General features: G+C 36.2%; 4 protein-coding genes across 6 annotated transcripts; 2 read left to right on the top strand and 2 right to left on the bottom strand.

The window, feature by feature from the left end:
• The first annotated feature begins 2 nt into the window (after positions 1-2).
• On the top strand, positions 3-6126 carry Art7 (arginine methyltransferase 7). Of its 2 annotated transcripts, XM_089837645.1 has the most exons (10): positions 3-74; positions 200-313; positions 374-523; positions 580-688; positions 762-874; positions 953-1185; positions 1255-1693; positions 2541-2759; positions 3307-3713; positions 5637-6126. In XM_089837645.1, the coding sequence occupies exons 2-10, from the start codon at positions 224-226 to the stop codon at positions 5878-5880; spliced, it is 2004 nt and encodes a 667-aa protein (XP_089693771.1). In that variant the 5' UTR covers positions 3-74; positions 200-223; the 3' UTR covers positions 5881-6126. The 2 variants fall into 2 exon arrangements, with proteins under 2 accessions (XP_089693771.1, XP_089693770.1); XM_089837644.1 differs by having other exon boundaries at positions 7-313.
• On the bottom strand, positions 5963-9512 carry Mvd (mevalonate diphosphate decarboxylase). Its single transcript, XM_089837648.1, has 10 exons — positions 9149-9512; positions 8998-9068; positions 8857-8924; positions 8726-8772; positions 8461-8665; positions 8248-8392; positions 7889-8182; positions 7654-7818; positions 7278-7343; positions 5963-7223 (listed from the first exon to the last, which is right to left on the bottom strand). Exons 1-10 carry the CDS (start codon positions 9222-9224, stop codon positions 7143-7145), a joined length of 1218 nt encoding a protein of 405 aa, XP_089693774.1. The 5' UTR covers positions 9225-9512; the 3' UTR covers positions 5963-7142.
• A 217-nt stretch (positions 9513-9729) lies between these two features.
• Positions 9730-14618, top strand: LOC149676589 (uncharacterized). The gene is made up of 6 exons (XM_089837649.1): positions 9730-9913; positions 11749-11921; positions 11994-12097; positions 12268-12443; positions 13224-13414; positions 13760-14618. Exons 1-6 carry the CDS (start codon positions 9888-9890, stop codon positions 13975-13977), a joined length of 888 nt encoding a protein of 295 aa, XP_089693775.1. The 5' UTR covers positions 9730-9887; the 3' UTR covers positions 13978-14618.
• On the bottom strand, positions 14619-22215 carry LOC149676588 (pyruvate dehydrogenase phosphatase regulatory subunit, mitochondrial). 2 transcript variants are annotated; one of them, XM_089837640.1, is made up of 11 exons: positions 21857-22215; positions 21664-21794; positions 21518-21599; positions 20776-21064; positions 20594-20708; positions 20391-20537; positions 18841-19466; positions 18072-18220; positions 17149-17626; positions 15667-15870; positions 14619-15007 (listed from the first exon to the last, which is right to left on the bottom strand). In XM_089837640.1, exons 1-11 carry the CDS (start codon positions 22117-22119, stop codon positions 14816-14818), a joined length of 2676 nt encoding a protein of 891 aa, XP_089693766.1. In that variant the 5' UTR covers positions 22120-22215; the 3' UTR covers positions 14619-14815. The 2 variants fall into 2 exon arrangements, with proteins under 2 accessions (XP_089693766.1, XP_089693767.1); XM_089837641.1 differs by having other exon boundaries at positions 15673-15870.

The raw sequence follows: 22215 nt of genomic DNA, 5'->3' as shown, positions 1-22215 counted from the left end.
CGAAGTAAGGTCAAGGTTCATAATTGTAATGATCCAATCAGAAGCCAAGTCCTAAGAACCGCGTGTGTAAAACTGTAAATACTTTGATTTTATGGTATTTTCGCGGTTAATTCGAGCACATTATAATTATAATATAATACAGAAATTAAATAATAGCAAGTTTAACCTATCAAATAAATTAATGAGCGTTTTAACTCAGAAATTCAACGCGGTAACTGGTAAAATGGAGTGGGAAATGCAAGATGAAAATTATGATTTTCAACAAGAAATTGCTAGATCAGGATATGCTGATATGGTTCATGATACTGAACGGGTAAATTATTTAAATTACAATTAACTCATGTTACTTTAACCATCACTAACTATTCTACAGAATCAAAAGTATTATGAAGCCCTAAAGTTAGTCATTTCTCAAATGAAAAGAGATAAAATTCCTGTTAAAGTTTTGGATATTGGAACGGGAACTGGTTTGCTTTCTATGATGGCTGTAAAATGTGGAGCTGATAGAGTTACCGCCTGTGAAGTGAGTTTTAAATCCTTTTAAATATATTTAAGTTAATATATTATAATCAAACCCAGGCATTTGACCCAATGGCAAAATGTGCATTAGATGTAATTAAGAAAAATGGGATGGAAGATAAAATTAAAATTGTTAATAAAAGATCAACTGAATTAACAGTGGGACCTGGTACTAGATTTAATCAACATTAAATTAAATTAATCTTGTATTTAATATTAATTTTTCATCCATCCATCTATAGGCTGTGACTTAGAAACAAAATGCAATTTACTTGTAACGGAAGTTTTTGATACTGAATTAATAGGGGAAGGGGCCTTAAGTACTTTTCAACATGCCTGGGACTTTCTTCTAGAAGTAATTAAATTAACTTAACCTAAATTAATTACCAATCAGATTTAATTAATTAATTAATTAATTTAATATGATTTACAGCCAAATTCCAAAATAATTCCTTCAATAGCTAAAGTCTACGCTCAACTAATAGAATCACCTTTAATTATGAACTGGCATCATGGCAAACCATTTAAATTATCAGATAATGAACTCATAATGAGTCCTAAAGAAGTCACTGAATGTCCTGGTTCGGCAGCTTTACATGATATTCAAATGAGTCAATTAAAACAAAATGAATTTAAAGTTTTAAGCGAACCCATCATCGTTAATTAGTATGAAAAATAAAATACTAGACATTAATTTCAAATTTTTACAGATTTCTAACATAATTCTTCCTCTAGCGTTGATTTTACCGGCAAAGAACGTTTAATCTTCAAAGAAACCTGTTTAACAAAAGCTAATGCCATTGCTGATGGCAAATGTGAAGCAATTTTCATGTGGTGGGACTTGGAAATGACTCCCGGGGGAGATATTCTAAGTTGCGCTCCTTATTGGGCCCACCCAACCCCAAAACAAATGCAATGGAGAGATCATTGGATGCAAGCTATCTATTACGTTCCTAAACCAGTTAAAGTTCAACAGGGTCAACCATTTCATTTGGGAACTCATCATGATGAATATAGCTATTGGTTTAGCATACATGGTTTTAAAAAGATGAAACCAATTAGAACCGAACCACCTCATTGTATTTGCGGATTACACGCTAATTATAGCAGAACGAGAATCGGAATGATGAATGATGAAAAGAGAAATTTAATTTTAACTAATTCCTTAAAAAAGGTTGGGGTACTGTTTAAAGTTCTAAGGGCAGGGTTCATACAAACCTGGAAAACAGGGAAAACCTGGAATAATCAGGGAAATAAATAGTTGACAAAAACCTCAGGGAAATTTAGAATTTTTAGTAAAATTCAGGGAAATCAGGGCAGGGAAATTTGCGTCAAATAGGGGCCGAGTTATTAAGCAAAATGTTCGTGAACATACCCTCCGTAGGATTAACATTACACTATACTTTGGAGGCTCATAACTTTGGTTATATTAGAGATACGGGGATGCTCTTTGAGTATGTTATAGTCCAATTTGTCCCCCATCCAACCATACTAAAATCTTAGGGCTACGACAAACAGGGGCCGAGTAATTAAGCAAAATGTTCATAAACATACCCCCCTCCGTAGGATTAACATTGCACTAAACTTTGGAGGCTCAAAACTCCGGTTATATTAGAGATACGGTGATATCCTTTGAGTATGTTATAGTCATATTTGCCCCCCATCCAACCATACTAAAAACGTGGGATTTCGTCAAACAGGGGCCGAGTAATTGAACAAAATGTTCGTGAACATTCCCTCCATAGGATTAACATTACACCCAACTTTGGAGGCTCATAACTCTGGTTCTATTAGAGATACGGGGATGTCCTTTGAGTATGTTATAGTCCTATTTGACCCCCCTCCTTACTTCGTTTACATTTGTTCCATAGGATACCCCATATACGGGAAAAACCTGGAAAACTCAGGGAAGTATATGGGGAGAAAATCAGAAAACCTGGAAATCTCAGGGAAATTTGTTTTCCAAAAGTTGTATGAACCCTAGCTGTTTATATTACTAATTAATTTTGGTTTAATTATAGATAATTAACCCAGATACTGTCATATTTTGTTTGGGAGAAGGAATAATTATGGCAATTTTAGCTGCCAAATTGGGAGCTAAATTAATTTACGTTAGCGAACCCAATAATGTTAAAAGAACTCTGCTTAAAAAATATATTAAAACTAATAATGTTGAATCAAAAATTAAAATATTCCATAAAGAAATCTTTGATATCAATCAAGATCAAATTGATCAAAAGGTAATGCTTTAAAAAAAACTCCTAAAACTTAAGAATAATTAACAGGGGTGTGCGAGTACTCGTTAAGTTCGAGTACTCTGTTCGAGTATCGAGCAGAGTACTCGACTCGATACTCGATAACAACACATTGAGATACTCGAGACAGATTCGAGTAGCTTTTTAACATCTTAAACACTCGAGTCCGAGGCTTACAACTATAGCAGACGATGAGTTCATGATCATTTATTTTGAAAATCACCTGTTCAATGTTTAATTGATCACTAACAATCTTTTTGAACTAGTTCGATAATTGAACATCTTCGTTATTTTCAAGAAATTTACAAAATTGCTACTCGACAAGTCAATATTTGAGACTCGATAATTACTCGAAAGAACCAAAACTTGACCTATCTAAATACTCGATACTCGAAAGTATTTTTGAGACTCGGCTCGATACAAGATAAGAAATTAGTTTCGATACTCGGACTCAGCTCGAAACCGAAAAAACGGGACTCGCACACCACTGATAATTAAAGAAAAACCTTTTCTACTTTACAATTCTTTTCAGGTTGATTTAATTTTGGGTGAACCATGGTTCTCAAGTAGCGTCCTTCCCTGGGACAATATCCATTTCTGGTACTTGAAATCATCAGTATCAAAGTTGACCACCGTGTCTCCTTCAGTTAGGGTTAGCCCTCTTTGTGCAATTGTTAAAGGGGTTGCAGTACAATTTGAAGACTTATGGAAAATTCGTGCACCTGTGGGGGATAATGTTGAAGGATTTGATTTAACTTCTTTTGACGACCTTATCAAGAATGCCACTGATATTAGTGACCCTGAATTAGAACCTCATCCTCTTTGGGAATATCCTTGCAAAGCCTTGACCTCAGAATTTGAGATTATAAGCTTTGATTTCTCAAAAGATATCAATGAAGTTAAGAATGAGATTGTTGAATTCCAAGTTCAATTTGAAAGGTAAATTTAAACAGGGTTCATACAAACCTGGAAAACAGGGAAAACCTGGAAATATCAGGGAAATAAATATTTGGCAAAAACCTCAGGGAAATTTCGAATTTTTAGTACAATTCAGGGAAATTAGGGAAATTTGCGTCAAGCAGGGGCCGAGTAATTGAGCAAAATGTTCACAAACATACCCTCCCTAGGAATAGCATTAGACCCAACTTTAGAGGCCCATAACTCTGGTTCTACTAGAGATACGGGGATGTCCTTTGAGTATGTTATAGTCCAATTTGTCCCCCATCCAACCATACTAAAAACTTAGGGCTACGACAAACAGGGGCCGAGTAATTAAGCAAAATGTTCACAAACATACCCTCCCTAGGAATAGCATTAGACCCAACTTTAGAGGCCCATAACTCTGGTTCTACTAGAGATACGGGGATGTCCTTTGAGTATGTTATAGTCCAATTTGCCCCCCATCCAACCATACTAAAAACTTAGGGCTACGACAAACAGGGGCCAAGTAATTAAGCAAAATGTTCACAAACATACCCTCCCTAGGAATAGCATTAGACCCAACTTTAGAGGCCCATAACTCTGGTTCTACTAGAGATACGGGGATGTCCTTTGAGTATGTTATAGTCCAATTTGTCCCCCATCCAACCATACTAAAAACTTAGGGCTACGACAAACAGGGGCCGAGTAATTAAGCAAAATGTTCACAAACATACCCTCCCTAGGAATAGCATTAGACCCAACTTTAGAGGCCCATAACTCTGGTTCTACTAGAGATACGGGGATGTCCTTTGAGTATGTTATAGTCCAATTTGTCCCCCATCCAACCATACTAAAAACTTAGGGCTACGACAAACAGGGGCCCAGTAATTAAGCAAAATGTTCACAAACATACCCTCCCTAGGAATAGCATTAGACCCAACTTTAGAGGCCCATAACTCTGGTTCTACTAGAGATACGGGGATGTCCTTTGAGTATGTTATAGTCCCATTTGCCCCCCATCCAACCATACTAAAAACTTAGGGCTACGACAAACAGGGGCCAAGTAATTAAGCAAAATGTTCACAAACATACCCTCCCTAGGAATAGCATTAGACCCAACTTTAGAGGCCCATAACTCTGGTTCTACTAGAGATACGGGGATGTCCTTTGAGTATGTTATAGTCCAATTTGCCCCCCATCCAACCATACTAAAAACTTAGGGCTACGACAAACAGGGGCCAAGTAATTAAGCAAAATGTTCACAAACATACCCTCCCTAGGAATAGCATTAGACCCAACTTTAGAGGCCCATAACTCTGGTTCTACTAGAGATACGGGGATGTCCTTTGAGTATGTTATAGTCCAATTTGTCCCCCATCCAACCATACTAAAAACTTAGGGCTACGACAAACAGGGGCCGAGTAATTAAGCAAAATGTTCACAAACATACCCTCCCTAGGAATAGCATTAGACCCAACTTTAGAGGCCCATAACTCTGGTTCTACTAGAGATACGGGGATGTCCTTTGAGTATGTTATAGTCCAATTTGTCCCCCATCCAACCATACTAAAAACTTAGGGCTACGACAAACAGGGCCCAAGTAATTAAGCAAAATGTTCAAAAACATATCCCCCTCCATAGGATTAACATTGCACTATACTTTGGAGGCTCGTAACTCTGGTTATATTAGAGATACGGGGATGTCCTTTGAGTGTGTTATAGTCCTGTTTGTCCCCCCCCCCCCCACACTCTTTTGTTAACATTTTCTCCATAGGATACTCCATACACGGGAAAAACCTGGAAAACTTAGGGAAGTATATGGGGAAAAAACCTCCCATAAATCTCAGGGAAATTTGTTTTCCAAAAGTTGTATGAACCCTGAATTAATTAACAACTGGTAAAAATGTATGGTTAACTATTAATATTTAACTATCTTTTTAGCTCTAGTGTTTGCAATGCAATTGCACTTTGGGTTGATTATGATTTTAACCCGGGAAATTTTTCAACTGGTCCAGAAACTAAAATTATACCAGGAGAAATTATAAACTGGTATCGTTACTCTCACCAAGCGGTTTATTTTATGGAAAAACCAACGCACGTTTCAAATATTAGCAATTTAAAAGTGAAAGCTGGCTTTAAACCCAAGGATGGTGATACTAGTTTCAAATTCACAATTTTAGCCTAATTTTATTCATCTCCCCAATCATTAAGCCTAATAATTAGGTTTCTGTTATGTTTACCTTACCAAGAAAATTGGTAGAAACAAATTGACATTAAACAACACTTTTTATATCAAAAAATGTAAAAAAAACTTATAAAAAGTTCTCTTTTTTTTGTTTTTTCTCTTTCAAAGTTTCAATTATCACAGTATTACCATAAAAATGCATAATATCAAAATAATGTAATAATAAATAAAGAAAAATAAACTGGCTATTATGTAGTTATTTTTCAAGTTGTGTATAAATGAGCAAAACTGAATCCAGCCTCAATTGCTAACAGTACTAAATGCTTAAAGTTATCCACCTCCTTAAGCCTTGGTTCTAAGAGGTTAACGACCTCTTTAAGCCTTGGTTCTAAGAGGTTAACGACCTCTTTAAGCCTTGCTTCTAAGAGGTTATCGACCTCTTTAAGCCTTGGTTCTAAGAGGTTATCGACCTCTTTAAGCCTTGGTTCTAAGAGGTTATCGACCTCTTTAAGCCTTGGTTCTAAGAGGTTATCGACCTCTTTAAGCCTTGGTTCTAAAAAGGTTATCGACCTCTTTAAGCCTTGGTTCTAAGAGGTTATCGACCTCTTTAAGCCTTGGTTCTAAGAGGTTATCGACCTCTTTAAGCGTTGGTTCTAAGAGGTTAACAACCTCCTTAAGCCTTGGTTCTAAGAGGTTATTGACCTCCTTAAGCCTTGGTTCTAAGAGGTTATCGACCTCCTTAAGCCTTGGTTCTAAGAGGTTATCGACCTCTTTAAGCCTTGGTTCTAAGAGGTTATCGACCTCTTTAAGCCTTGGTTCTAAAAAGGTTATCGAACTCTTTAAGCCTTGGTTCTAAGAGGTTATCGACCTCTTTAAGCCTTGGTTCTGAGAGGTTATCGACCTCCTTAAGCCTTGGTAATGTTAGCAGGCAATCACTAAGGAAATTTTCATACTTTTTACACTATTATAGTCCACATTAACCACCGATATTGATTAAAAATCCTTTCAAATACACGAGTTTTTGGTTTTGTTTTGTTTTTTATCTTGTATATGTATAAATGCCATTGGCCCATAAATATATAATAATATCAAAATTTGGTGACTGTTTACAATAGTTAAGATTGTTTGTTTGTTTGTTTGCTTGTTAAACAATGACCAATATTATGCCTCCCTCCCTTTTATGTATCTGACTAAATGATTTACCGTATATTATATTTGTATATAAGCTTAGTTGTATGTGGAATTACGTGACAGTTATGCCCTTAACATTCTGTTTGGTACACTTTTGGCAACCCTTCCTCATCTAAAAGATGATTAGACGATAATTCAGGTCCGGAACCAACCTATAAGAGAAAATAATTAAGTTAATTAACTTAATTTAACTCATTAAGATATACTTTTGTGTGTATCATATATTGTAAGGCCCCAGAAACTGGAGTAAACTGGAGAGCTGACATCAAATCCTACAAGAAAAATTAAGATTTACGTTAATTAGCGGTCTTATTCCTTATCAGCGCCACCTACCCATAGCGGCGACTTTGAGAACTACTGTAAGCGGCAAGCCAATCAGATGTCGCTAAAATCTGGTGACGTCACTGACTGGCACTCTCGGGTCTTACCAAAAAATGACGTAACCAGATTTTAGCGACATCTGATTGGCTTGCCGCTTACAGTAGTTCTCAAAGTCACCGCTATGGGTAGATGGCGCTGATCAGGAATAAGGCTAATTAATATTAATATTTAATTTTAATTATGATTATGATTATGATTTACTCTTGATATTTCTTCAGCGGGATTAACAGGCAAACCTACACAAAACTGTGCAGGATTATTAGAAGCGGGTGGAAATCTAAGGCAGATTAATGAGACTAGTTCAGCAACATCATTTGATTGCATAAATAAACAAGCGTTAGGACCGGCATCAAAAGTGTAGGCAACCTGGAATTAATTTAAGTACTTAAGTAACTATTAATTCAAATGATTTACAATTAATAATTAATTAATCTACCTTATTTTCTTTATAAAATGAGTTATATTGATGAACTAAATCTACAATGGCCCAAGAAGTTTCATTCATATAACGAATAGGAGGGTAAGTATCTTGGCAAATTGCGTGGAATTGATTGCTGTCTTTCATAGTTAATTCAGCAAATTTACTGAAATTTTTATCCCTAATTGCTTTTTTCATATCTTCAACACGTTGGGGTAAAACATCAGAAACTCTGTATTTTAAAAGATCACTAGTTTTTACACTACGACCCATTCCTGGTGTGCTACCAGTTGCTTTTTTAGCGGAATTGACCTAAAATTAAAATTAAACACGTACAATTTTGATTTTTGGGACAAGAACGTTGGAATTTAACTTACAACTAAAACTAATATTCGCATTTCAGGCCAATGATCATCAGGAGTTATTTGCTTGGCAATAGAATCACTGCCATTTTCAGATTTACCACTAATCCATTGCACAAAGCCCCCATAAACACTCCGGCAAGCACTACCTGAACCTTGTCTATTTTGTTCATATATTTTTTTTTGCATTTTGCAAAGGTTAATTAATATATAACAGTTTTAAATTACCTGGCAATATGCGAAATATCTTCATTTTCAATACCATAAACTTTGGCTAAGGTATAAACTAAACAAGCATAGCCTGCAGCTGAAGAAGCTAACCCAGCTGCGGTTGGAAAGTTATTACGAGAGCAAATATGCAAATTCCAATCCAAAAAGGTTAAATCTCTATTATTACTATCATTTGATAGCTTTTCACGCGCTAATTTTCGCACTAAATTTTGAAGAAGCTCATTAAGTTTTTTTAATTACAAACAATTAATAATAAACATACTTTCTCTTAAACAATTTTGAATTCTAATGTTTCCTATATCTTCTTTCCTAATTAAGTATGGTTTACAATTATTAATTAAAGCTTAATTAAAAGCTAATGTAATTAATAAGATTAAGAAAACGTATTCTTACTTTCCATTCAGCCATACAACATCTTCAGTGTATGCTGGGCTAATGGAAACAGTAGTTTCAGCGCACATCTAGGGTCATTGGTCAAGAGGGGGTCAACTTAGATATTGAGTTTTTTAAGGCGTAATTATTCATAATTTTAACCTGTTTATTGGATAATGTCGCGCTTATTGAATCATTTAATGGTAATAATAATTCTTCATCACGTTTCCCCCCTAAAAATTTAATTAAAAGTGCCGTTTTAAACTTGTTTTGATATTTTGACAGAGAAGCCAAGGCTTAGCTTAAAACTTACAATATTTAATTACGGCGATATTTACTGGAGCTTTAGCCGTGACCATAATTGGATTACTTTGCGGTTGAGGAGTCATTTTAATACTTGTTTTTATTTATATAATTACACTATAATTAATGTAAATAAAGATTTTTATACTGAATTTCGTCGTGTACTTATACTTATGTTGTTGTTGACAAAACGCGCCTGGCGGAAGTGTCACTATCAGAAGGGAATGGATTACATAGGAACTGAACTGAATTGAATAAGGCGCTTTATTTGAATCGTCTAATAAGAATGGTCCAAACTAACTTTACCGAATTATTTAACAATATTCATCAATAAATTATTAGAACGAACAAAACCTGAGAGTTTTAAATAAACTACTCACAGATTTAATTACCTTTCTCTAAACGTAGTAATAACAAATTCAATAATAGAAAGTTCGCGCTCTTTGGGCGGGAAACGTCACGCTCGAATGGGGGAAACCGCTAGAAAAAGGCTTGTCCTTCTACTATTGGTTCATAATCGAACGTAACCAGGCCCCTAGAAAGATAATAATAAAAGAAAAAGGCCTAATATATATAAAAGCCATGAAGAGCTGCCGGTGCCGGGTTATCTAGTTTCTTCGCTAGACCTTCAAAATTCTTTTCCATTAATTTTGCAAGCGAAAATTCGGAGATTTGACGCAAAAAAAGGCGCATATTACACACAACACTCGTAAGGAGAAGAAACCGTTCACGTGAAATTTCCCGCCAATATGTCTATGGAAAACGAAATTGACGAGTGAGTAAAATTTTAATTTTAACCCAAAAATAATCGATTCCCATTGGCTAAATTTTTGTGCATGAAATTCAAATCAATGCTGACGTACATAATACTTCCATAACGCGTTCTTATAATTATTATTACGTAATAATCATTAATTCATGGTAGCTATTTGTACATCGATGATGATGCAATAATTTTTAAAGAGGAAAGCAAAATATATATATAATATATATATATATATATATATATATATATATATATATATATATATATGTAGCGTATATTCTATAAGTAGCTTTGTTCGTTTCAAAATTTATAAAAATACGTTTTTGGGGTATTTAGCCAAGACGCTAAAGGACTACATAAGAATATATTTTTGCCTTAATTAATTGCAAAGTCACGAGGAAAAAAAAATAAAACTGATAATCCTCCTTAAGTCACGTGCTTTTACATTTTGGCTGCAGATAAAATCAAGAAAACTTTTTTTTACTAAAAGTTGATGACCTTGAAATCAATGAGACCAAAAGTCTAAACAAAATTTGTTTGCGTTGATTTTAAAATTATGTACAAAGAACACACCTACATTTTTACACCCACACAAATGTGCCAATGATTTTGTTACACTACCCCTTTAACCTAGAAATTTTTTTTAATTTACTTGCCCTTTAAAATAAAACAAATATGTCAAAACGAAAATAATTTAACAAAAAAAATCTCTACCGCTATAAAATGTTTATAGTATAGTAACAGCAGATACCAGCCTTGAACTATATTAGCCTTTATGTAAAGGTAACGCCTGGTGTCATTAAGACATAACTGTTTGATTAATTCATAGCCCTTAGAAACAATATAATTTTGCGTTTGTAGCAAATACGAGACTACTAGACGCGTACTTTGAAATATGAGAGCAGTGGGTTTAGATTGGAAGAAAGGTTAAAATGATAAACACATTTATCAATATCGTAAACCAACCTCTTTTCTAGGTCTTGTAGTTTCGAAATTTATAGTTTTTGAGCATCTTGCTTTATTCCTAAATTTCAATTGGCAAAAACTAGGGAAATTGGGGGTAAAATAAGCGCCTCAAAGACTACATATACTGAAAAACTATAGATAAAGTCAAGTCACACCATACGGGACTGGGACTGGGTTTTCTAATCTATATTAGTTTATAAGGGTGTGCGTCAGCTTAATCTCGATTGGTCCAATTATTAAATGAATTACGTAATAAATTATACTGCTCTGTTATCACATTATAAGTTTAAAATTTATAACGGAAATTGGGGTTGTATTTTGGGGCTATAAGATTTTAAAGAACTTATAGCGATGTATTATAGGACTTATGAATATAAATGTACTGTTTTAGCCTAGTCATAAGTAAATTATACTCTAATAAGTCACCGAGAAAGTTGACTATTTCCTTATAGGGAACAAAAAATTTTTTTTTGGAATTATAGGATTTTATAGGAGAAAAAAATGTGTTTATATAGGAATAAAAATGCTCATATTTCGGCTTAAACTATGTAGAAAAATCTAAAATAAACAAATAACAAATTGGATTTTACTTCAGAGGAACTTAATTAAAATATAATATATACAAAATGCTGAGCGATTTCGGTGTCTAGTCAAATGAGATCTCGATAAAAGAGTTAAATTTTGATAAATTTGATCCTAAACTATACGAAAAACTTAAAAAATATAAGATATTATAGGACCTTTCATGAAATGATAGGATAATATAGGACAGGTTCAAAAATATAGGACTTCATAGTACCGCTGAGCTCTCTGCTATTTTATATCTTAGAAGTTTATAAATCTACACCACTGAAGTACAGCACCATGAATAATTTTAGGTGCGCTACCTTCAAATACGCCGAAACAACGGCAACATTCCTTAAACAAAGAATAACATTTACACCTGAAGTTGGAATTGTTTGTGGTTCGGGTCTTGGAGTTATTGCCGATTTATTAGAAAATCAAACCGCCATACATTATAAAGAAATACCTGGTTTTACCGTCAGCACAGGTAGAATTAATTAATATTTAATTAAAAATTCTTAACAAATTAATTATTTTAATATTCTTTAACAATTTAAAGTTGCGGGGCATTCTGGTAAATTAGTTTTTGGTAAATTAAATGGAGTTCCTACTGTCTGCATGCAAGGTCGATTTCATTATTATGAAGGTCATTCATTAGGAAAAGTAATTAATCAGTTAAACCCTTTCTAATTATAATTAAAGTGATATTGACACGATAGGTTTTTTCTTTTTAATTTTATATCATTTTAAAGATATAAAATTAAAATTGTGTCAGTAACACTTTGAGATTAATTAATTAAGACCCAATTAATTTGATTATTTATTTTGTTTAGTGTGTTTTTCCAATTAGAGTAATGAAGCTATTAGGGGTTCAAACTGTCATCGTTACAAACTCAGCAGGGGCCACGAACCCCGATTATAAAGTTGGTGACATCATGATAATAAAGGATCACATAAATTTCTTAGGATTCGCGGGTATTAATCCTTTAAGAGGCCCCAATGACAACCGGTAAGTCTTTAAGTATTATCATAAGTTTATAAGATATGTTCCATATAAGCATGACACTTCCAATACAAGTTCGTAATGCTAGAGATTTACTGAGACGTGCGCCCCCAACAAGCCTTGCGCCCGGGGGCCAGTGCCCCCTCGCCCCCCTTTAATCCGGCCCTGCTAACGTCACTTCGTGACAAGCTCCAGTTTATAACCAATGACAAACTTATGGAACATATCTTATGAACTTATGGTACTATCAGGAAGTCATAAAAACTACCAGATCGTAAAAATCATGAGTGGGGATAGAAGAAGACATGTGTTTAGTCATGGATCTTATAAATCCAGACACCCAGTAGGGTTTAAGAAAACCGGGAAATAAATCACTCCGACAATACAAAAATATACAGGGTGTTTCCCAAGAACGGAGGGAAATTATAGGACCGAAATACAGTGAAATAGTTCTATGGGAAATCAATTTTGAGTCGAAAATGTATAACTTGTATAACATTTTGCACTAAACAAGTTATAATTAGTGTTTTACGAACTAATTTAATTAAGGGGTCATCCCTAAAACACTCTAAATATAACTACTTTAGAGCAAAATGTTATACAAGTTATATTTTCGTCTCAAAATTAATTTCTCATAGAACCATTTCACTGTACTTCGGTCCTCTAGTTATACCCTCGCTTTTTGTAACACCCTGTATATCTGTTTTTACGCCTTCCAGATGCTTATCGTCCATAAATAAATATAAAAGACAAGGTATAAATCTACCCATTGTATATATAATTCAGATTTGGAGTCCGGTTTCCCGCCATGAGTAACGCCTACAACGCGGATCTCCGTTCCAAAATTAAAAATATCGGAAAAGAACTGGGCATGAATTCATTTTTACGAGAAGGTGTTTACGTTGCCCTTGGGGGTCCAACCTACGAAACGGTAGCCGAAATTCGGGCCCTACGAATACTAGGAGGGGATGCCGTTGGTAAGTTACGAGCCCCCTTTCTTTTCTAAAACCATAAGTTTATAAGGTATGTTCCTTCCATAAGTATAACACTACATATACTTCGTAAAGCTAGACTTACAACGACGTGAGAACTGACTCCACTAGGTTATTTTGCAGTCCATATATACCTATTTAGTCTGCATTACTAAGCCTTTGACAACGCCCCTCTCACCAGGCGTCGCTTTACCTCGAATCGATGACCTACCTCATTCACTTCATGACAAGCTTCACTTTGTAACCAGAGATTAACAAACTTATGGATGGAACATATCTTATAAACTTATGCTAAAACTAATCTACATTAATTAACTTAATTAATTAAAGGCATGAGTACTGCACCAGAGGTTATCGTCGCCCATCATTCCGGTATGAAAGTATTGGGGATAACTTTAATCACAAATAAATGCATAGCCGATTATGACACACACGAAATAGCCAATCACGAGGAAGTACTTCAAACGGGGGAAATGCGCAAAAGCGACTTATTAAAATTAGTTTGCAGAACCGTGACGGAATTATCATCGACCAAAAATGGTCACTGATAAAGGTTAACTATATATATATATAGTTCTTGAGCGACTTGGAAAGAAAACCCTCCCTTAAAAAATTTAATTTTACAAGTCGCAAAAGAACTATAAATGACGGAAATGATTAACTATATATAGTTCTTGAGCGACTTGGAAAGAAAACCCTCCCTTAAAAAATTTAATTTTACAAGTCGCAAAAGAACTATAAATGACGGAAATGATTAACTATATATAGTTCTTGAGCGACTTGGAAAGAAAACCCTCCCTTACAAAATTAAATTTTACAAGTCGCAAAAGAACTATAAATGACGGAAATGATTAACTATATATAGTTCTTGAGCGACTTGGAAAGAAAACCCTCCCTTACAAAATTTTACAAGTCGCAAAAGAACTATAAATGACGGAAATGAAGTAAACTTAAAATTGCGGTTATGGGGAACAATTTTTACTTATTTTGCAGTTGCAATCTTAAAAATAGGAAAATTAAAATTAATTTTAATCCCTTTCTAAGATTGCAATTAATTTTAGAATAGTTTTAATTAATTTTCTATTGTATTTTTTCACGAAAAAAAAAAACAAAATGTTTTGTACTTACTGAAATGAAGTTGAACATATTTTATATTATAAGCTTAGGTAATTATAATAAATAAATAAAATTTATATAACGTTTGTTACGATAATAATGATTTCTTTAATTAATTCTAATTAATTTTTTATCACTTAATGCTTAAATAAATTAATTACACGAGATCTAAACTACATAAATTTAAACTACTATTTAAAGATAATTGGAGGGTTTGAGTGACGTACTTGTACTGTCGAGGTGAGGACAATTACCGACCGTCACTGAATCCTATCTTGTTGCCATGTAGCTCGAATCGTATCCTAATTCTACAAAGTTCAATTTTGGCGAATGAATATTGGCTTTAGCTGGATAACGTTTCCCTCCGATGTTAATTTCAAATTGATTTTTCAATATGTAATCGTTCGTAACGATTTGAGGCGTTCCATCCTCGGAGAAGTTATGAATAAATCCCAAACAAACCTAACGTGGCGGAAGAAAGCAACTCCTAATGTAAGTCTACAGTTATATCAAGAAGTTATATCTAGTTTACTAGGGAGAAGGTCTAAAATTCGCCAAAAACGGATTTATGGGATAAGAACGTCGGAGTTAGCGAATTCACTCCCCATCCTCGCATACTTTATTGAGAAACTTCGTCTGCTTATATTTTGACTCCACCCACAAATTCTGTATATAGCTACTTCTAGAGATCGAATTTGTGGGTGGAGTCAAAATATAAGCAGACGAAGTTTCTCAATAAATTATGCGAGGATGGTACTAGAGGCTAAAGCTACGATCCGACGTTCTTATCCCATAAATCCGTTTTTGAATTCGCCACATTTCTAGCTTTATCTCCAGTCCAAACGTAGGTCCGGAGTTAATCCCCACCGCCTCTAAATTACAACCATTGGTTCTTGAAAACTCACGTCAGCGCCGTGACGCGAATGACGAAAATTACGGTCATATTTTCCGACTGAGGAGAGACGATTCCGAAATATCCCGGCGGCCTCCTTTTACGTCCCCCCTTGTATTTTGAAAGGGGGACTGCAGGACAATGACGCGCGAATACTTAGGCATCTTACACCTTCTCCCTAATAAACTAGATATCGCTTCTTGGTGTTATATTAAAATAAATACAGTACTCTTACGTGTTTTCCCAACGTAAACCCGTAACCGGTTGTCGTAGTTGAACCAACTCTCTTATTATTCAAATAAATCGGTTCGTCACCCCATGGCCAAACTTCATTATCAATATTATGGTCTTCGAGAACCAATTGAATGTAACGTCTGGTCACCCCATCCTTCTTTTGTTTAAGAAGCGCGTCTTTTCCGATAAAATCTCCTTTCTAAGATTAAAACCAACGCGTTATAATTAATTAATTTTAACCCCAATTATAACAGGGTTCATACAACTTTTGGAAAACAAATTTCCCTGACTTTTCCAAGTTTTTCCCGTATATGGAGTATCCCATGATGCAAACGTTAACGAAGGAGGGGGCAAATAGGACTATAACATACTCAAAGGGCATCCCCGTATCTCTAATTGAACCAGAGTTATGAGCCTCCAAAGTTTAGTGTAATGCTATTCCAATGGAGGGGGTATGTTTTTGAACATTTTGCTTAATTACTCGGCCCCTGTTTGTCGTAGCCCTAAGTTTTTAGTATGGTTGGATGGGGGGCAAATGGGACTATAACATACTCAAAGGACATCCCCGTATCTCTAGTAGAACCAGAGTTATGGGCCTCTAAAGTTGGGTCTAATGCTATTCCTAGGGAGGGTATGTTTGTGAACATTTTGCTTAATTACTGGGCCCCTGTTTGTCGTAGCCCTAAGTTTTTAGTATGGTTGGATGGGGGGCAAATGGGACTATAACATACTCAAAGGACATCCCCGTATCTCTAGTAGAACCAGAGTTATGGGCCTCTAAAGTTGGGTCTAATGCTATTCCTAGGGAGGGTATGTTTGTGAACATTTTGCTTAATTACTTGGCCCCTGTTTGTCGTAGCCCTAAGTTTTTAGTATGGTTGGATGGGGGGCAAATTGGACTATAACATACTCAAAGGACATCCCCGTATCTCTAGTAGAACCAGAGTTATGGGCCTCTAAAGTTGGGTCTAATGCTATTCCTAGGGAGGGTATGTTTGTGAACATTTTGCTTAATTACTGGGCCCCTGTTTGTCGTAGCCCTAAGTTTTTAGTATGGTTGGATGGGGGGCAAATGGGACTATAACATACTCAAAGGACATCCCCGTATCTCTAGTAGAACCAGAGTTATGGGCCTCTAAAGTTGGGTCTAATGCTATTCCTAGGGAGGGTATGTTTGTGAACATTTTGCTTAATTACTCGGCCCCTGTTTGTCGTAGCCCTAAGTTTTTAGTATGGTTGGATGGGGGTTAAATAGGACTATAACATACTCAAAGGGCATCCCCGTATCTCTAATTGAACCAGAGTTACGAGCCTCCAAAGTATAGTGTAATGTTAATCCTATGGAGGGTATGTTTATGAACTAAATCTCCCTGAGGTTTTTGTCAACTATTTATTTCCCTGATTTTTCCAGGTTTTCCCTGTTTTCCAGGTTTGTATGAACCCTGTATAATTATAATCTGGGCTTGAAGATAATTACTTCAAATTTAACTCTGAACGAGCGTCCGCACTCTAAAGGCGTCGTTGTCGTATCCAAATCTTTCCCCCAAAAGGCGTAGAACTTTTCAATCCTCAATGTTCGCATGGCAAAGTAACCCGCGTGTTGAATCCCGTATTTTTTCCCCACTTTTAAGATATGTTCGTAGACGTGAAGAGCGTATTCGTTAGGGATGTACAACACCCAACCTAATTCACCAGTATGGGTTAAATTCATGGCTCGAATACCGCTAGCCAATCCAATATCAACTTCTTTGTAAGTAAAGAAGGGGAAATCTTTGGGGGTCATGGTTGTATCGGTCAAATCTCCCAGTAAATCGCGGGAATGAGGACCCATAATGCATAGCGCCGTGTACATGGAGGTAACGTCCGTCAACGCAATGGGACTGTCTTTTGGTAAGTGACGTTTCATCCATGTTTGACAACGCGTGTGTTGATCTGTCGGTGCTATCATAAAGAAACTGGAACCAGTACCGTTCTTTAATTCTTCGTTCCAACAGAATCAGGGTTTAACCATAAGTACATAAGATATGTTCAGGGATAGATTTAATTTTAGAAGTAGGAATGGAGAACGGTTAGTATTTACTTCAGTCCGACTCATAGCCCCTCCCTCCAACACGTGACGAAAAGTTTAAATTATCTTATTGGCTCACTTAAACTACGTTTTGATGACGTTGCTGACCGGGGGGAGGGGGTAATTCCTTTTTACATCTGTCGCTATGACCCGTCTCTTCTTTCATACCCCCCCCCCCCTCCGTCCCGGGGAAGGGGGTCCGGGACTTTGACGCGCGCCCAGATTACTCTGTTCTCCATTCCTACTTCTAAAATTAAATCTATCTCCGATATGTATTATGGACTTACATATCTTATGAACTTATAGCTTAACTAAATAATTACTCAACGTACTGATTATCGGCTAATCTAACGATACTGCAATCATTTTCGTATCCACCCCATTTATTCTGCATTCCAGTATGAGCTATCGACCCAGTTGGTATATTTATATCATTCGAGCATAAATATTGTAAGAAATCCACTACTTCTTTTCCAGGAGACTATACGTAAAAATTTGCGTCCATTCAGAAGGGGATAATAGAAGAAGTGTGACACTCTGTATCCTCTTAATACTTCAGTTATGTAACGTGATTCTTCCCTGCCCCCCCTCTCCCCTTTTGTTCGCTCTCCCGCGTATAAAACTTCAGACGGACATCGCACTGTACTGGGGTGAATTCTATAACTGTTTGGTGTTTACTAAATCCTCAACAATCAACCCACAAACCTTGACTGTCTTGACGTGGGACAAAAATTAATCCACAAGCGCATGCGTCTTGATTGGCAAATAGTTCAGCAGCGCTAATAGAGTAATGACGAGGGGGAACTATTTACATGGCGTATGTGATTCGGTTTAGTAACCTTGAACACTCCAATTGTAAAATTATGTTGGGAAGAATCATGTTACAATTACCCCGCCGTTTTGTGGTTGGTACACTTCTCTCAAAGAGAAGTATAATATACTTCTGGTCCCGTTTACCTTCTCAAAATAGTAACCTTGATCACTCCAAATGTAAAATGATGTTGGGGGAAGAATCACGTTACAATTACCCCGCCGCTTTAAGGTTGGTACACTTCTCTCAAAGAGAAGTATAATATACTTCTGTTCCCGTTTAATTCTTACCCAAAGTTCTATCTTGGTAAAGGACGAATAATCCAGCAACCCAACTCGTTCTCTACAAGCTTGATATTCGGATTTACAATAATCGAACCAGGATGGTTTCCCAAAAGTCCTGGTATGAGCTACCCTCCCCAATTCCAAGGGATCGGTGGAACTAAATTTATCAGGGGCGAAATAACAAGGTCGTTCAAACCCCATTTTTTGTCCGAAAAACGCCCCGGCTTCTTTTAAACGCGGATAAATCGGTGGCATCCTCAAACATCTTCCGGTTTCAAATTGACGAAAGGGGTAATAGATTCCGTAATGCAATCCAGGGACTTCTTTCATCCGGTCTTTAAGAAATAGACGATTGTTGTGTAAACCGACGAATCTCCGGATGTCAAGGTCCCAAAGGTCACGTTGGGGTTCACCGTGAACTATCCATTCCGCCGTCGCTTGACCAACGCCTCCCGCGGCTTCCATACCAATTGATTTCATACCGCAAGCTATAAAGTAGTTCTTAATTTCCGGTGTTTCTCCTAAAAGCCATTTGCAATCGGGGGTAAAGTTTTCGGCTGCGTTACAAAGACGGTCGACCTTGGCTTCTTTTAAAAGTGGAATACGGGATAACATTTGTTCTAAAAGAATGTCTGAGAAAAAGGATAAGAAATAATTAAGGGGTCAACATGTATTGCGTAACTCGATCTGGATCGAGGGGTCGGACGTTTGTCAAAATCCCGTACACTTCGTTTGAAATCTGTTTAAAATCTCTCTCGAAAATCTCGAAATCCCGAAATCTCACGTCAAAATCTAAAAATCTTAAAATCTCACGTCAAAATCTATAAATCCCAAAATCCCTACCTTAAAAACTGAAAAATCCCGAAATCCCTATTTTAAAATCTGAAAATCCCGAAATCTTCACCTAAAATCCCGAAATCTCGCATTAAAATCTAGAAATCCCTATTTTAAAATCTGAAAATCCCGAAATCTTCACCTAAAATCCCGAAATCTCGCATTAAAATCTAGAAATCCCTATTTTAAAATCTGAAAATCCCGAAATCTTCACCTAAAATCCCGAAATCTCGCATTAAAATCTAGAAATCCCGAAATCTTAACGTAAAATCCCGAAATCTCATCCTAAAATATCAAAATCAGAAAATCTCCTTCAAAATCCGAAAATCTCCTTCAAAATCTGAAAATCTCCTTCAAAATCTGAAAATCTCCTTCAAAATCTGAAAATCTCCTTCAAAATCTGAAAATCTCCTTCAAAATCCCGAAATCTTCTTCGAAATCTGAAAATCTCGTTCAAAATCTGAAAATCTCCTTTAAAATCCCGAAATCTTAAAATCTTGGACTAGATTTCCAGATTTCTAAAATCTGAGTCAGAATCTCAAAATCTGGGGCAAAATCTCAAAATCTGGGGCAAAATCTCAAAATCTGGGGCAAAATCTCAAAATCTTTGTCAAAATCTCAAAATCTGGGGCAAAATCTCAAAATCTTTGTCAAAATCTTGAAATCTCAAAATCCCGTACACTAAAATGCCGAACGTCCGACCCCTCGATCTGGATACTAACGAAATTGATCCCAATCTTCGGGTAAAGGCGCGAAAGAGTCGGGAAGTTGTTTCATATCAAGGGTTTTGGCTGTTGGTTCAAATCCACCACCTACTATCCTCCCCTCTTTCTCTCTGACGTAAAAGCACCCATCAAAATCTCTAATTACTACAAGAGAACTTCGTTAAAAACACCTACAATAAAACTTATCTATCATCTATTACCGGGTATATTTGGGTCAAGTCCTTTAATGGGCATTGTATGTAAGTAATGATGTTCACACGGATACGTTGGTACCCTAACTTTAGGTTCACTAAGTTGACCAATATTTGGGGCCCACTTAAATTGAAAATATCGTATTTCAAAGTTCAAAATTGGTATTAAGTAAGTTGCTGACCGAACTTACAAATCCCCCACTATTAACGAAATATTTGCACATAATTGTGCCTTTATTAGTTTCGACTCCTCTGATATTTTGTCGGTCATCGACTAGAACGCGTTTAACAGAGCAATTTTCTACAACTTTTACTCCCATTCTGTAGGCTTCCCCAGCTAAAGAAAGACTAGCTTCAATTGGGTCTCCCACTCCATCACCAGGGATCCAAAGTGCCCCTTGTAAATTATCAGTGCTGATAAGTTGGCACAAGTTTTTGGCTTCATTTGGTGTTAAAATTTCGCATTCTACATTCCTTGCTCTGAAATTATAATTTTATAAAGCCAAAAATAAGCCTAAATTAAAAAGAAAGAATTGACAAAAGTAGGCTTAGTGGAAATAGACCAAAGTAGGCTTAGTGGGAAATGGACCAAAGTAGGCTTAGTGGGAATAGACCAAAGTAGGTTTAGGAAGAATAGACCAAAGTAGGCTTAGGGTGAAATAGACCAAAGTAGGCTTAAGAAAGAATAGACCAAAGTAGGCTTAAGAAAGAATAGACCAAAGTAGGCTTAAGAAAGAATAGACCAAAGTAGGCTTAAGAAAGAATAGACCAAAGTAGGCTTAGGAAGAATAGACCAAAGTAGGCTTAAAGGAGCTGCCCGAGTATGAGCCCCTCTACTATTACTGACGATGAGGATGAGGACGATCGTCGTTTGTCCCAATGTTCCGAACCAGCCCCTTTAAGGAATAGACCAAAGTAGGTCAAAATACATACTGTGCTGAAGCTGCCATTCTTTGGAAAGAAATCATTCTATCTCGCGTTTGAGCCAACATCAAACTACCACATTCCTTCCATCCTGTCAAAAGAACCCTAACAATTAACACTCCACAAACACTTGAGGACCAGGCTTCAAAACACACCAGTACTGAGTCCTTGAGCTTCCATACTCTTGTACAACGCGATACTGTATTGGCACATCTTTGTTTCGGAAAGACTTTGCTTTAATTGACCAAGTAAACCGGCAGCATGCCATGTGGTACCTCCGCACAGCCTGAATAGATGCGAGAGTTCCTGTTTCAAACCTACCGATGTCTCCCGTTTCGGCTGTCTTACCTTCCCTGATCCAGTAAAACCACATCTTTCCAACCATAATCTTTGGCTAAATGGTAAGCAACTGAACAACCGACAACCCCTCCACCACAAACTACTACATTCGTTTGCGTTGGAGGCTGAACTTTAGTAAAATCATACTCAGCAGGATCGTTAATGTCCGCAACTCTAGGTGCTGTCCCAATTAATCTGGCTTCTCTAGCTATAATTCGATGGTTTTTCTTGATATTTTTTAAAAGGGGATAACTTACTTGATTAAATTTCATTATTATTATTAATTATTAAAGTTAATTAAAAGGAAATTAACTAGGAACTAAGTACAAACTTTCCATCACGGACACACTCTTCATAAAATCGTCTGC

Source organism: Phalangium opilio, unplaced genomic scaffold, assembly GCF_054372755.1.
Source record: "Phalangium opilio isolate 3A_F unplaced genomic scaffold, DU_Popi_V2 ptg000045l_1, whole genome shotgun sequence".
NCBI classification, from domain to species: domain Eukaryota; kingdom Metazoa; phylum Arthropoda; class Arachnida; order Opiliones; family Phalangiidae; genus Phalangium; species Phalangium opilio.
This window is presented reverse-complemented; position numbering and strand designations above follow the sequence as displayed.

Coding starts and splice junctions, on each gene's coding strand:
- LOC149676588 (XM_089837640.1), bottom strand. CDS start 22,119: ATGAAATTTAATCAAGTAAGTTATCCCCTTTTAAAAAATATCAAGAAA. Junction 21,065..21,517: donor AGAATGGCAGCTTCAGCACA/GTATGTATTTTG, acceptor TTATAATTTCAG/AGCAAGGAATGTAGAATGCG. Junction 19,467..20,390: donor CGAAGATTGGGATCAATTTC/GTTAGTATCCAG, acceptor CCTTTTTCTCAG/ACATTCTTTTAGAACAAATG.
- LOC149676589 (XM_089837649.1), top strand. CDS start 9,888: ATGTCTATGGAAAACGAAATTGACGA. Junction 12,444..13,223: donor AGAGGCCCCAATGACAACCG/GTAAGTCTTTAA, acceptor TATATAATTCAG/ATTTGGAGTCCGGTTTCCCG. Junction 13,415..13,759: donor ACTAGGAGGGGATGCCGTTG/GTAAGTTACGAG, acceptor AATTAATTAAAG/GCATGAGTACTGCACCAGAG.
- Mvd (XM_089837648.1), bottom strand. CDS start 9,224: ATGACTCCTCAACCGCAAAGTAATCCAATTATGGTCACGGCTAAAGCT. Junction 9,069..9,148: donor TATCGCCGTAATTAAATATT/GTAAGTTTTAAG, acceptor TTAAATTTTTAG/GGGGGAAACGTGATGAAGAA. Junction 8,773..8,856: donor GTTGTATGGCTGAATGGAAA/GTAAGAATACGT, acceptor ATACTTAATTAG/GAAAGAAGATATAGGAAACA.
- Art7 (XM_089837644.1), top strand. CDS start 92: ATGGTATTTTCGCGGTTAATTCGAGCACATTATAATTATAATATAATA. Junction 524..579: donor ATAGAGTTACCGCCTGTGAA/GTGAGTTTTAAA, acceptor AATCAAACCCAG/GCATTTGACCCAATGGCAAA. Junction 2,760..3,306: donor AAGATCAAATTGATCAAAAG/GTAATGCTTTAA, acceptor AATTCTTTTCAG/GTTGATTTAATTTTGGGTGA.